We start from the raw sequence: 12,706 nt of genomic DNA on the forward strand, positions 1-12,706 counted from the left end.
TGGCGCCGGTCACGTGCGCATGGGCGGGGCCGGGGCGGGGTCGCTCCGTTCCTCCCTTCGCTCCTCCCTCTGCTCCCGGCCGAGCCGCCACGACAGGCCCGCCCCCAGGTAAGCCCCGGCGCCCCCCTGCTGCACTGCAGGTGGCTTTCGCCTCTCGGGAAGGCCGGTGCTGTTGCTGGTTTGCTGGCGTCCCGGCTCCTGTCGGTGTTGGTGGCGTTCGAGGGTTCTCTCCGCGGGAGGACTGTGGGCCCGGCCGCGCCGGCGGCCGCTGTCCTGGGGGGACGCCCTACACCCGTAGGGCTGTTGTTGGCGGCGGCCCGGGGACTCCGGTGGGGAGGAGGGCGAGCGGCGGGGTCGATGCGATCGGCCGTGATGGGGCAGTGCCGTCGACTCTCGGCTGGCGCTGCCTGCGGCAGCGTGCGCGTGACGCACCGCTGGGAGCGGCGGGGCCGGGCCGGGGTCCCGCGGCCTCGAGATCTACTCAGGGACCGTTCCGGGCCGGGCCGTGACACCGCGAGGACAGCAGTGCTGCGCAGGTGGGTGGGCACGGCGCGGCAGCCGCTGGCCTGACGGACAAACCCCGAGACGTGCCGGCGGTAAGCGTGGCGCGATAGATGCTGGCGTGATGAACGAACCCCCTGCTCGGTCTGGGGGATCTGGGCTGTGCCGGGGAATCTGTGCTTGGCAGATCTTCTCGGGTCTCTTTTGGTTTTGTTTGTTTGTTTCTCAGCAAAGCTGTAGAGTGTTTTTTATAGGGATGAACTGAAGGGATTCCAAAAGGACCACGGGATGATGGAGGTCCTCGGGGGCCTCTGTTCCAGCGTCCTGCTCAGGGCAGATACAGCTCCGAGTTCACACCAGGAGCTCTTTGTCCCGTGAGGTCTGGAAAACCTTTGAGATGGAGAGTACACAACTTGCTTCTCAGTTTTTCTGTCCTCATGGTGACGTTTTACCTCCCATGTTCAGGGTGTGTCCAATATGTTCCATCACCCCGCACTGCTGGTGTAAAACTCACTGCAATGCTTGTGTTATATTTGGCTGCTGAAATTGAAGGGAAAGAAAAGAGAGAGTCGGCTTTATCTCTGCCCTCCCAGCCTTCCCGGTCTGATACACGTGTATAAATAGATCCATGTTTTTAGTCAGGGTTTGTGGTTGCAGGTTCATGTATACCAAAGGCTGCCACATAAGCTATTTACAGATGGATCAGGCACAGTACAATGATCTCAGTGAATTGAGATTTAGCCTGGAAAGGAGGAAGGACTCTTACAGGTAACCTTATTACTCCCTACAATTCCCTGAAAGGAGGTTGTGGCAAGCTAGGGATCAGCCTCTTCTTCCAGGTATCAAGTGACAGGATTGGAGGAAGGAGCCTCAGGCTCTGCCAAGGGAGGTTCAGGTTTTATATTAGGAAGCATTTCTTCACAGAAGGGGTTGTTAAACATTGGAATGGGCTGCCCAGGGAGGTGGAGTCATCCACCTCCATCCCTGGAGGGCTTTAAGGAAAGGCTGGACATGTCACGCAGTGCCATGCTCTAGTTGTCATGGTAATGTTCTCACAAAGGCTGGGCTCATTTATCTGAGGGTATTTTCCAACCCAATTGATTATGTGATTCTGAGGTATTTCTCATGTAATTTACAGATATGTTCAGCCTTATGCAGGAGGTAACAAATGTGGAGGTTTTTTTCCTAGCAATGTGTGTGCTCACATAGAGCAAAGTAGGTGGTAGCTTTTTGCCTAACTTAAAATAGTTGCCTCAGAAAGTATTTGTATTTCAAGAGAGTGTAATTCTCACACAAAGCACATGGATAATGAGCACGAGGCATGTGGAAGCTTGGCATTTCAAATGGGGAAAAAAAAAGAAATTAATTTCAAATTATTTACATTTGGAATATCTTTTTGCAAGCAGAGGACCAGGACATGTGCAGCACCTCAGTTGTACCTGTTCCTGCAGCTGTTCTTTCCTTTCCACTCCTTAGATTTGGCATAAACACCACTGCAGGAAGAAAATGACCCACTGGTTCCATCGCAACCCTCTGAAGGCTACAGCTCCCGTTTCATTTAATTTTTATGGGGTAGCCACCACTCCAGCTGCAACAAAGGTTTGCAAGTAAGTGTACTTGGGACTAGCTACACTCTGCCTCTTGCAGTTTGTGGAACATCCTTCAAAGTAATGGTTGCTCTTCAGTTTTTGAGCTGAAGATGACTAGAGATGTGTAGGCAGGGAGGCAGTAAGACACTGCTAACACAGAACGTTTGCTTACAGAGAATGAATTCTCCAGTCTCTGAGTGCATAGCAAGGCCAATTACAACAATGCAGAGGCAAAAGACTAAACACTTCATTGTCTTTCTGATGACTGTGCATTCCTCTGTAGAGGATTGCTTAATTTCCATAAGTGGATAGGGCCTGACTGTTCTGTTGTGGATAGGAATGTAATGAAAAGGGGTCTCAGCCTATTTTGCCGATCTATTCTTATCTCTTCATCTCATCATCCCATTCTAATGTCAAAGAATGTTCCTGCTTGTTGCTTCCCTTTCCTCTCTGTGCACCCAACCTCTTGGTAGGTAAAGGCACAGTTATTTTAGTTAGTGTTAGAACAGTAGATTGAGTACTGATTATTCACTCCTGTGGGTCCAGTCATATGTATCCAGAGGAGAAAGGAAGATTTTTCTTTATTGGTACATTTTTAATAGGATTTCTTAGGGTTTTTTTTTTTCTTCTTTCATTTAGTGACTTGCGGTTGTCTCGAACACAGCTATTGGAGCTGTTTACAGACTCAAGTTGTAATCCAGAAATGATGAAGAATGCAGCTGACTTCTACTTCTCACTCCTGCAAGGTAGGGAGATTTATTAGCAGTACTATTAATTTATCAAGAGAAGTATCAGTTCAATTTTAATGGCATTTCTCAGAATGTTAATTGTGCTGATCTCCCATAAGGAAGCTTTGCGCTTCTCAGGAAGGAGAGTATCTTCATGTATCTTCATGGGTTCTGTGCTTGATACCGGTGCTGGCTGCTCACCAGGCCCCTTCTCCAAGTTTCAGTATCCTTTGTGACCCTGCCAATACTAAGTGCTGGCAGCCCTGCCCTCCTGCCTTTAACCTAATTCTGCTTCCTGTTGGAGGAGAAAACATGTATTTGTCTTCTAGGTGGTGGTGAGTTGCTCCCCTAGACTCCCTGAGTCTATTTATTTGTTTATTCCATTTAGTATTCAGTGTAAACTGCTGGTTTGTCTAATACTAGACCATAGACTTGTTGCAAGTTTACCTTCTACTGCTGCTTATCTTAGGTGTGTATATATATGTAGGTGCTCATTAGCATGGTATCTGCATTTTCAGTAGATGGTTCAGCTGTGCTGACACATTCCTTTGAAACCTTCCTTCTGCCAATATTTGGGTAACTCTCTCTTAGCAGTCAGGCGCTCAGCCAGGTTTCTTAGGACTGAGTTTTCAGGAATCAGCTGATTTGTGGAAAGTGGGGTCTTTCAGTCTGTGGGAAGTAAACATTGGTTTAATGAGCTCCTGGGAGGGTGTAGGCTAATGTCAGATCTAAAGGTCAGATTAGAGTCCCTGTTGCAACAGCCAAGATTTGGATAGTTTTTTCAGGAAAATATCATGCTTGGCCACTAAAATCTTCTGCATGTGAAAGGAGCAAGTATTTTCTGATTTTATAAACATGTGACACACTGACAGGTATAGCCCCAGTAGCTGCTATGGCAGGCTCTTGACCTCTTAAGGTCTGTAAGACCTGATCAGACCAGGGCCCTTCTTCAGCCTCACTAAAATTTCTTGGGCCTGCATATGCTAGGATTTGAATATCCCATAGCATGAGCCTCATCCCACTAACTGCTTTTTCTGGGCTACTGGACATAAAGAACGAATTTCCTGTAGCCCTGAAGATAGATGATGACTAGGTGAGCCCATGCTTAGAAGCCCTTTTCCCTCTCCCTGTTGACCAGGCAGCTTTTCCTGGAATTTCCTGGTTGGCAGTATGGTGGCAGTGACAGCCACTCACTCACCTTGAACACCCTCAGCCATCCTGTACCTGGGCTAGTCCCACTCCCAACTTGTCACCGTATGGGGCGTGCAGAAGTCTGCCAGATTTTCCTTGAGCAGTCAAGATTCTCAGAATTGAGTTGGTAACATGCTGGGCAAGCAGTTTCCTGGAGTAGCTAGTTGGTTTTTTGCACATTTTGTTCTCAAGATACTGAGGAATAAAAATCCCAGGAAGTAACATGGGGTTTTGAGGGGTTCAGCAGGAAACATTCCTTTATCTATATCTATATTCATATTGATCCATCTCCTTCATTACTAATTTCTGCTTCTTACTTTGAGATTGCCTGTTTTATTATTCCATAGGTTTTATCCTTTCATTGGATGACTCTTCCCAAGAGTGCAAGTTGAGATATATTCAGAATTTCAAGTGGACAGACACGTTACAAGGACAAGTCCCGAGGTGCGTGTGCTTTTCTGGGTGCGGGGTATGCAGCTGCTCTCTGCTGCTCTGTTACACACATGCACAGGCCTGAAGGGAAACAGAAATGCAGCAAAGTCTTGAACACAAAGTAGTTTCTAAAAAGGTGTTGCTGTGTTTTTGGTAACTGCTGTATTTTGTTAGGTGTTCTGAAGTGTGCCTGGTGGCCTTTATGTTAAGCAGTGAGAATGCACAATAATGGTAGAAGGGTCTGTTAGGTCTCAGTTGATCTACAAACTGAACCTGCAGTTAGCTAGAGCAGTATAAAGAAGAGCCTTGAGGATATTGGTGAGTTGAGCATGGTAACAAAGCACACTGCAGTTTAAAACTTAATTTGGCACTATTGCCTGACCAGGAACTTCTGTGTGTTTGGAGGTTCCAGTGTTGCTGAAGATCTGTTTTTGTTCTTGTCCTCTGAAGCTCTGAATACATGTCCTCTTGGTTCAAACAAACAAATCTTCTGTTTCCAGGAGGAATACAGATCTGTAACCTTCTGAATTACTCACTTGTCTCATACATGTCCTCTTGGTTCAAACAAACAAATCTTCTGTTTCCAGGAGGAATACAGATCTGTAACCTTCTGAATTACTCACTTGTCTCTTGCTATTGGAGGTAATTGTGTTGTATAATCATGCCTACAAATTTGTCAAGCTTTCACTAGAAGTGTTTGACCTCCTCAAAGCTTTAATTCCCCATGGAAGAAAATTTGTTGATTAGGACTTTATTCTAATTTTCTCATGGTCATGCACACTTGTACTTGTGCCAACATTACTCTTCCCTCTCCCACATCTTTCTTTTTAAAAGATTTGCTAGTTCCTAAGCTAAACTGAGCTTGTGATTGCAAGTTCAGTCTTTTCAAAGACCTATTTGCAGGAAAAAATCCTGCTGTTTGTCTGCAGTTACATAAATAATTGCAATAACATTCATTTGAGAGAGTTGTAATAGACTCTGACTTATTAACTTAGCAGTACAACTTGAAAGTGGACATTCCAGGGCAAGGCTTTCCAAAGATGTGTGACTGAAAAAAAAAAAAGAGATAGCAAAATGTCAGCCACACCCAAAGCTAAACAAATCTCAAGTTACAGTTTTAAAATAAAAGTTCCCAAAAGGGAAGGGTGGGAATCTGAATGTGGTAGATTCTAATTATGAGTTCTTAAAGGCAATAAGTAAAAAAAAATATGTCTCTCTTAAGCAGTTCAGCAAAGTAGGAGGTTCAGAATTGGAAATTGTTGACATGATAAATAAAAAATGTTTTATAGAGAGAAGTGTTAACTTTTGCTACGTGAACTATCAGCAGAGAGAGATGCGAGAACAAAACTGAATGCATTAAGTTTTCGGGGGGTTTTTGTCTGTCTTTCTGTAGTGCCCAGCAGGATGCAGTGTTTGAACTGGTTTCCATGGGATTTAATGTAGCTTTATGGTACACAAAATATGCATCAAGACTTGCTGGAAAAGAAGAGTAAGTGGTTTTCTTTTCTTAACAATTCTGCTGTAGCAATTCTCCACCAAAGATTTAGCAGGTTCTGGGGGTTGCCTGCTATCGGAAATGTCCAGCTCAGGCAGAGGAGTTCCAGGAGGCAGTTGGTCTTTACACACAAGCACTTCAATCCCTTCTTGCCTCTGTAAACCGAGTGCAGTAGTACTACATGACTGTGATACAGACAAAGTGTTAGTTGTGAATGAACCCTTCATCAGTCCCTCTCTAAATGTCCAGGTAGAAAACTGAGATTCTTAACATCACAGTTCTGCTGACGTTTAACCCTATAGACCTCTAAATCCTTGGCTTCTAACACTGAGATTGGCTTTTACTTGAGAGTCATCACGGGATCTAACATTTCTTTTCTTTCAAGCAAGCTCTATATGATTATTTCATGATTGGACACTGTAAGAAACTTTTTTATTCTGAGGGTAGCACAGCCGTGGGATAGGTCACTTAGGGAATTAGTGGACTCTTGATTCTTGAAGGATTTAAGGTTCATCTAGACAAAGCCATAACTGACCTGATCTGCTGTTGCAAAATGTGGTGCCCCAAAGCAGGAGGTGGCACTAAATGACACTTAGAGTTCCTTTCTAACTATAATTTTACCAATTCATTCTATTTTCTCAGTATAACAGAGGATGAAGCAAAAGACGTTCACCGCAGCTTGAAGATAGCAGCTGGGATTTTTAAACACCTCAAGGTAGAAGGGCTTTCTTTGCTGTCTGTTCTCCAAGGTGTCTCCAAATACTTGACTTTTTGTCTTAGAGAGGCCTCTGCTATACACACATACCTGAGAGCACCTGAATGATGCAGGAAACAGAAGGGTGTTAATATGTTGTGGTACCCCTCAATCCCCTGGAACTCATTCCCAGTGGCACTGGAAGAGTGGTTTGTCTGTTGGCCCATATCATGTGCTACATGTGCTGTCATGTGCTGTCTTGGGACCTTCACTCAGTGTGTCCCATCCATTTGGGCACGAAGCACTTGTTTTCTTGTTTTGCACTGGTTTTGGGCCTAAACTAACTCTGAGACTTGCTTTGTATTTAGGAAAGTCACATTCCAAAATTGATTACACCTGTGGAAAAGGGAAGAGATTTAGAAGCTCGACTTACAGAGTCCTACATCATACAGTGTCAAGCTGAAGCTCAAGAAGGTATCTTCAAATATACATTGGTTGGCTGTGGGAAGTGACTCTTTGTGGGTCACTGCTGTCTCATGAATTCTGCTTGGCAGCAAGGCCATGGGTTTTTTATTCTCCTAAAGTAATGTGGCATAGTGGGGCGGGTTGCGAAATGCCAAAAATCAGTCTGATATTAGAATTGTAATATGGAATATCTTTCACTTGGGAAGAACTTGTGTGTGGCACTATTCCTTTTTCTTATTTCTTCCTTTCATGCAACCCTTTCACCACCATGCTTGCCTAACAGACATTCCCAGCTCTTTTACTTTAAAATATGTGCAGCTTCTGTTTATTAGCTACTCTTAAGGCTAACATTCCTTCTGTTTTTATATTAAATTGGAATCATTCTATCCAAGAAACAACCTGTCTCTATTCTGCTGTTTGCTTGACTGCACAACATCTATTTTCTGTTCATGCAGGGGTTTTAAAACCCTAAATGCCTCTGCTGATTTGATGTGATGGGACATTTCAATTAAACTTAAATCATGGTGTGGAACTATTTTTCAGTGACAATTGCTCGGGCTATTGAGCTGAAACATAATCCAGGCCTAATAGCTGCTCTTGCTTATGAAACAGCCAACTTCTACCAAAAAGCTGGTGAGTGTCTTGTTTTGTATCCTTAGTGACTAAATTTATACACTCTTGCCAGCAGATACACTTCACCTACCCATAAATTGCAATATTAATGCTGTTCTCAGTGGATGTGGAGTGTGTATTTAGCTTCTATTTAGCACATTTAAGGCTTCAGTTATCAGCATGTATTATGATAAAGCTTTTTGGTTTTGTGGAAATCTTGTTCTATGATAGGAAATGGTGGCTGATGGTAGGAAATATTAGTGAAGGAAAACAGACTAGCAGCATAGTAATGGCCTGATGTCAGTGGAGTATGTTCCAGCTGCCTTTGGGCCGCATGTCATGATGCAGAGCATGGAGAGTGGAGTGAGTTCATTATGTACCACCTTCCAGATGACTAAGATGATCTCTGGGCTTACTGAGGTAAGTGGGAGAAGTGCAGAAGTATGGGAGTCACTACTGGAACTTAAACTAGGAACAAGTTTTGAAATGCTGCATAAATATACTTAGAGAATTAGCCATTCAGACTTAGTGGACAGCAGTTTCAGGAATTCTAGGGACAACTGCATGATAGCTATATATTTTTGGTGGTTTTCTCAGGGTTTTTCTGTGCTTTTGCAGGAGGAATTTTTGTCCCTTGTTTCTGGATACTTTAGAGTTAGGATCTAGTGCTAAGTTCAAGAATTCTGGTCTTTTAATGTGTTTGGGGTTTTTCTTTTAGGAAATGTCTTAAGAATTATTTACCTATGTGTTCACAGATCAAACATTATCTAGTTTGGATCCAACCTATGCAGGTAAATGGAGGAAGTACTTAAACTTGAAGAGCTGTTTCTATATGGCCTACGTAAGTACTTTGGGTGGCAGCAGTCACAGCTTGTTGTCTGTCTGCCAAGGGCTGCATAGGGAATGGGGGCTAAGTATTGCCTTGGCTTTCTTTGCATACTGTGAAGAGGAATTGTGCAGTGTCAGTGACATTTGAACTGTTTTTGTGGAGCCAAATGAAATTGCAGCAGTGTGGATTTGTTGTGATCACAGATCTTTAATTGAAGCCATTCAGGTTGAGCATAATGGTGCTCTCTGTTATTTATATCACAGTCTGATCCTAGGCGCAGTTCAGAGCTGAGAATCTTTATGAAGGCCCTGAAGGAAACTGCATTAAGTACCAAAAGGTACCATTCCAAGAGCTGTCCCTATTTGCCTGATGGATCTTCTGGCAAGTACTGCAGTGCCCTTGAGATCCTCAGCTGCTCAATTTGCCGTGTCTTGTAGCCAGCCACAGCATGTAATCTTTTTTATACTGTACAAAAGGCCCAAGCTAAGCAGTTTACATAATGGTCTTTCTCTTAGGCTGAGCCTGTAACTAAAATCTGCTTGCCTTATTAGCAGGTTTGAGAGGTGAGGGAGGGTAAGAGTTGTGGTACTTCTCCTTTTTTTAAATTTGAGTGATCTGGGCAGTGGTAGATTTAGATAGATTTGTAGTGTGAGAACAGACACTAAAGGAAGGGGGGCAAGGTGGGCATTTGTTGATGGGATTGTTCCTTCTCCTGTTGTGTGTACTAGTTAAACTCAGCTCCTGATAACAGATAATAGGCAATTCAGTTTTCACTGGAATACAATACCACCTTCAAGCACAATCGACTTTTTGGGGGTGGAAAAGTTATTTGGACTATGACAAAATATCTTGGACAGCAGAACACCTCATCACCTCACCAGATTCAGTGATGTTTGTTGCAGATGGAGGTTTTGGGTGTTCAGGTAGTTTTAGTTTTCAGTCTTAGCTTTGTAAACTTGCCTGGGGTTCATTCTCTTTCTGTGCTGGGGCTTGATGCTGCACACTGCTGCGGTGAGAGCTTGGAATGGCCTGTGTAGCAGTGCTTCAGGTCAAACAGCTCTGTGCAGCTCAGTTACTCTTGGCTAGAGCTGAGACAGCTCCTTTCATACTAAGTGTTCATGGTTCTGGTTTGCAGTGTTCATGTTGAACTGCATTAATGGCTCAGCGAATGCTGCTTTGACTTGGATTCCCCAGCTGTCAACTATTTACAGGGAATGGCAGCTTCAAAGAGCTGCAGCTCCTGTAGGGAGCAGGAGGAGGGGATTGGTGCAGGAAGTGCCCAGGGATGTTGGTAATGATTTTGTCCTCTTCCATCAGGCATACTGTTACCATGGCCAGACTTTACTGGCAAGTGATAAATGTGGGGAAGCAATCAGATCTCTGCAGGAATCAGAAAAATGTAAGTGTGGTTGAGACTGGAGTACAGGGTCTGATGGTGCCATGCCTGTTCTGTTTTGCTGTATTGTGTTAATTTGCTCTCCCATAAAGATTTTATCTGTCACCTGATGGAAATCCAGCACATCTTTGAATAGAGCAGTGTATTTTTATTTTTTTTTTAATGGTCTTACCAAATACTATCTTTCATAACATTTCTGCAGGAAATTTTCATCTTCACTTCTTAGCCTGGCTTAAAGACTGGCTTTGAGCTGCCTGCAGTATACAGTATAAAAACCCATAAGGGTCTGGTCATCCTGTTTTGTGGTCTATATGTTAGAGTAGTGCAGCCATTTCTGCTTTGGAGGTTAAATAGTAAATCTAGATCTTGCTTGTTTATTTTTAAACAGATTTCAGTGACTTATTTCTTTTCTATTCATTTGAAAGGTATATTCAGGGAAGTTTGCAGTAGTTCAAGGTCTTCTGCCCAGTCTTCTCTCTTCAAAGCTATTTGAACCCCATTGGCCTGCCCTGCATAACTTTACTGCAATGTATAAAAAATGCTCAAATCTTCAAAGTGGAAACTTTAATATTAGTTTTAAAAATAAATTGGAAAATTATTAAGAACAAACTAAGTTGGATTTCTTGGAGTAAAACAAATACTGTTCGGCTGTTCAGAGAAGAGTGCTTCTTCTCCCACTCCATATCAGTTATTCTTGTTTGGTTTGGGGCATCAGCTGTGTGTGGACACCTTCATGCCCTCTGTTTTTCCCTACCATGTGGCACAGTTCTTAGGCTTATTGTTGCATTTTGCCCCACACATAAGAATGCTTTCCTGCATCTTCCCACCCAAAAAGCTATCTTTTTCTTTTCCTGTTCCTAGTCACTTGTTGGATGCAGTAAATCTTGGCTGTCTTTGAACTGGTTTGGTTTTGTTTCTAAGAAGAAAGAGGCCTGATTGGATTCTGGTGTCTTCTAAGAGTGAAGCACTGTAGGGGAGAACCATGATTTAAGAGGGTCATGTAAATATTTTTTATTTTCTTTCTTTCTTGCAAAGTTTTTACCAAGGCTGAAGCATTGTGCAAAGAATATGGAGAAACCAAAGGGCCTGGGACTACTGCCAAACCTTCTGGACATCTTTTCTTTAGGAAATTAGGAAGTTTGATTAAGAGCACATTAGAAAAATGCCAGAGAGAGAATGGATTTATGTAAGTAATTCATGGTTGGTACAGCACTCTACATGAAGTATTATTACCTCATTTGCCTTGATTTCAGGATGGGATGGTAAATTTTACTCTCTGGTTGTTATATTCCTTTAGGGCATGGCATGTAACTTAAAGATAAATTTGCAATTCTATAATTTTCTCTTGGCAGATTTGCAGTGGGTCTGTGCTGTCCCACTCTGTGTCCTGTGCCGGTTCAGCAAGTTGGGCTGGACTGACATATGGAGAGGTTGAGCAGTTTTCTTCCCTCATTCCTCAGGCACCTGGTAACTTTTCCTTCTGCACAGGACAAAATCTGCAGAAGTTGCTGTGTTGCTCTAATGCTCTCTTCCTGTCTCCTGAGATCTAGTAGGCAAAAGAGGACAGAGGGGGAAGTAGAGAAGACCAGTAGCCAATTCTGCTTTGCAAGCAGGGAAGTCAAAACACAGTGCTGCCTTCAGTGAAGATCATGCTTAGGGTGCTAGGAGCTTTATCAGTCCAAGCATAGTTAATATTGTGAATAGGGCTTTCTGTTCATTAATGTCCTTCCAAAAAGGGTTTGGAAATACCAATTTTTTATTTCAGTTGAAAATAATCAAGATTAGTTTGTGTTTAGAGTTCTTTTCCTCATTTATTTCTCCCATCCTATTACGATTTAGCCTTTCATAATAGGTTTGTTATTTTAATTTTTATGATATTTAAAGACCTACATAATAGGGCAACTGACTAAATGGAAAGGATGGTCAAGTACATCAAAGTGAACTGCAAATAGAAATAGAAATGCTCTGCTCTGGTTCAAATACCCCTTGTCAGAGCTTACAACAAAAGCATACTGGAGATTTCAGCACGTCCCTGTCCCTCTAGAACAAAACTTGGAAAGAGAAAGCAGTGACTGTTTTGGAAGAGTTCTGGCAGCACAGGAAGTGAGGTAGAGTGTGTCAGTGTGTGAGCTCCTGCTGCCCTGCCAAGGGCAGAGGGACACCCTGAGTCAGGCTTTGCCCTGTAGCCACTCTTTGGGGGGCTGCTGTGTTGCCATCATCCACTATGGCACATTAGGACTGTTTAGGAAAAGAAGTGTCCTCTTTGTCTTTGGAAAGTACTTTAAATTCTCATTTTTATTTTGAAGGGTTTTTTTGGACTAAAGATGCTCTTCTCATTAAAGCACTGGGAATAATGGTTAATAAGTCGGAGAAAACACACCACACAATTAGGGAACAAACAACGATACTAGCAAGGAGTTTCTTTCGTTCTTGTGAACCTTGCTGGCAGAATGCATGTTAGGCAGTCCCTTAATGAAATGGAAGAGAGCAGCAGTGCTTGCCACTGTGAAAACCCAGATTGTTTTGTTTAGAATTGCAAACAAGACTTGCAGAGATGGTGCACTGTATTTTAAATACATTTCTGTATTCTGTTCCAGCTATTTCCAGAAGGTGCCAGCAGAGGCTCCCCAGCTGGAATTGAAAGCAAACTATGGCTTAGTAGAGCCTGTTCCTTTTGAGTTTCCAGCTTTAAATGCACACTGGACTCCTGAAACAGTTGCAGCATTTGATCTCACCAAGAGGCCAAAGGAGGACACTGTAAGATAATGCCATGT

General features: G+C 43.2%; 1 protein-coding gene across 9 annotated transcripts in view; it reads left to right on the forward strand.

The window, feature by feature from the left end:
* Positions 1-12,706, forward strand: part of BROX (BRO1 domain and CAAX motif containing) — a 20,060-nt gene continuing 7,354 nt past the window's right edge. For 2 of the 9 annotated variants that reach the window (XR_008534002.2, XM_054630272.2), the window contains exons 1-12: positions 133-536; positions 1,978-2,108; positions 2,730-2,836; positions 4,357-4,453; positions 5,835-5,930; positions 6,579-6,651; positions 6,999-7,104; positions 7,639-7,728; positions 8,463-8,548; positions 9,854-9,935; positions 10,968-11,118; positions 12,530-12,689. Coding sequence is in view for 6 of the 9 variants with exons in the window: in XM_054630272.2 (XP_054486247.1) it covers positions 2,008-2,108; positions 2,730-2,836; positions 4,357-4,453; positions 5,835-5,930; positions 6,579-6,651; positions 6,999-7,104; positions 7,639-7,728; positions 8,463-8,548; positions 9,854-9,935; positions 10,968-11,118; positions 12,530-12,689 (1,149 nt within the window). In the remaining 3 variants the exon portion in view is untranslated. The other 7 variants (XR_013181500.1, XR_013181499.1, XM_054630276.2 and 4 more) reach the window with 7 other exon arrangements.

This window comes from Agelaius phoeniceus, chromosome 3 (genome assembly GCF_051311805.1).
Source record: "Agelaius phoeniceus isolate bAgePho1 chromosome 3, bAgePho1.hap1, whole genome shotgun sequence".
NCBI classification, from domain to species: domain Eukaryota; kingdom Metazoa; phylum Chordata; class Aves; order Passeriformes; family Icteridae; genus Agelaius; species Agelaius phoeniceus.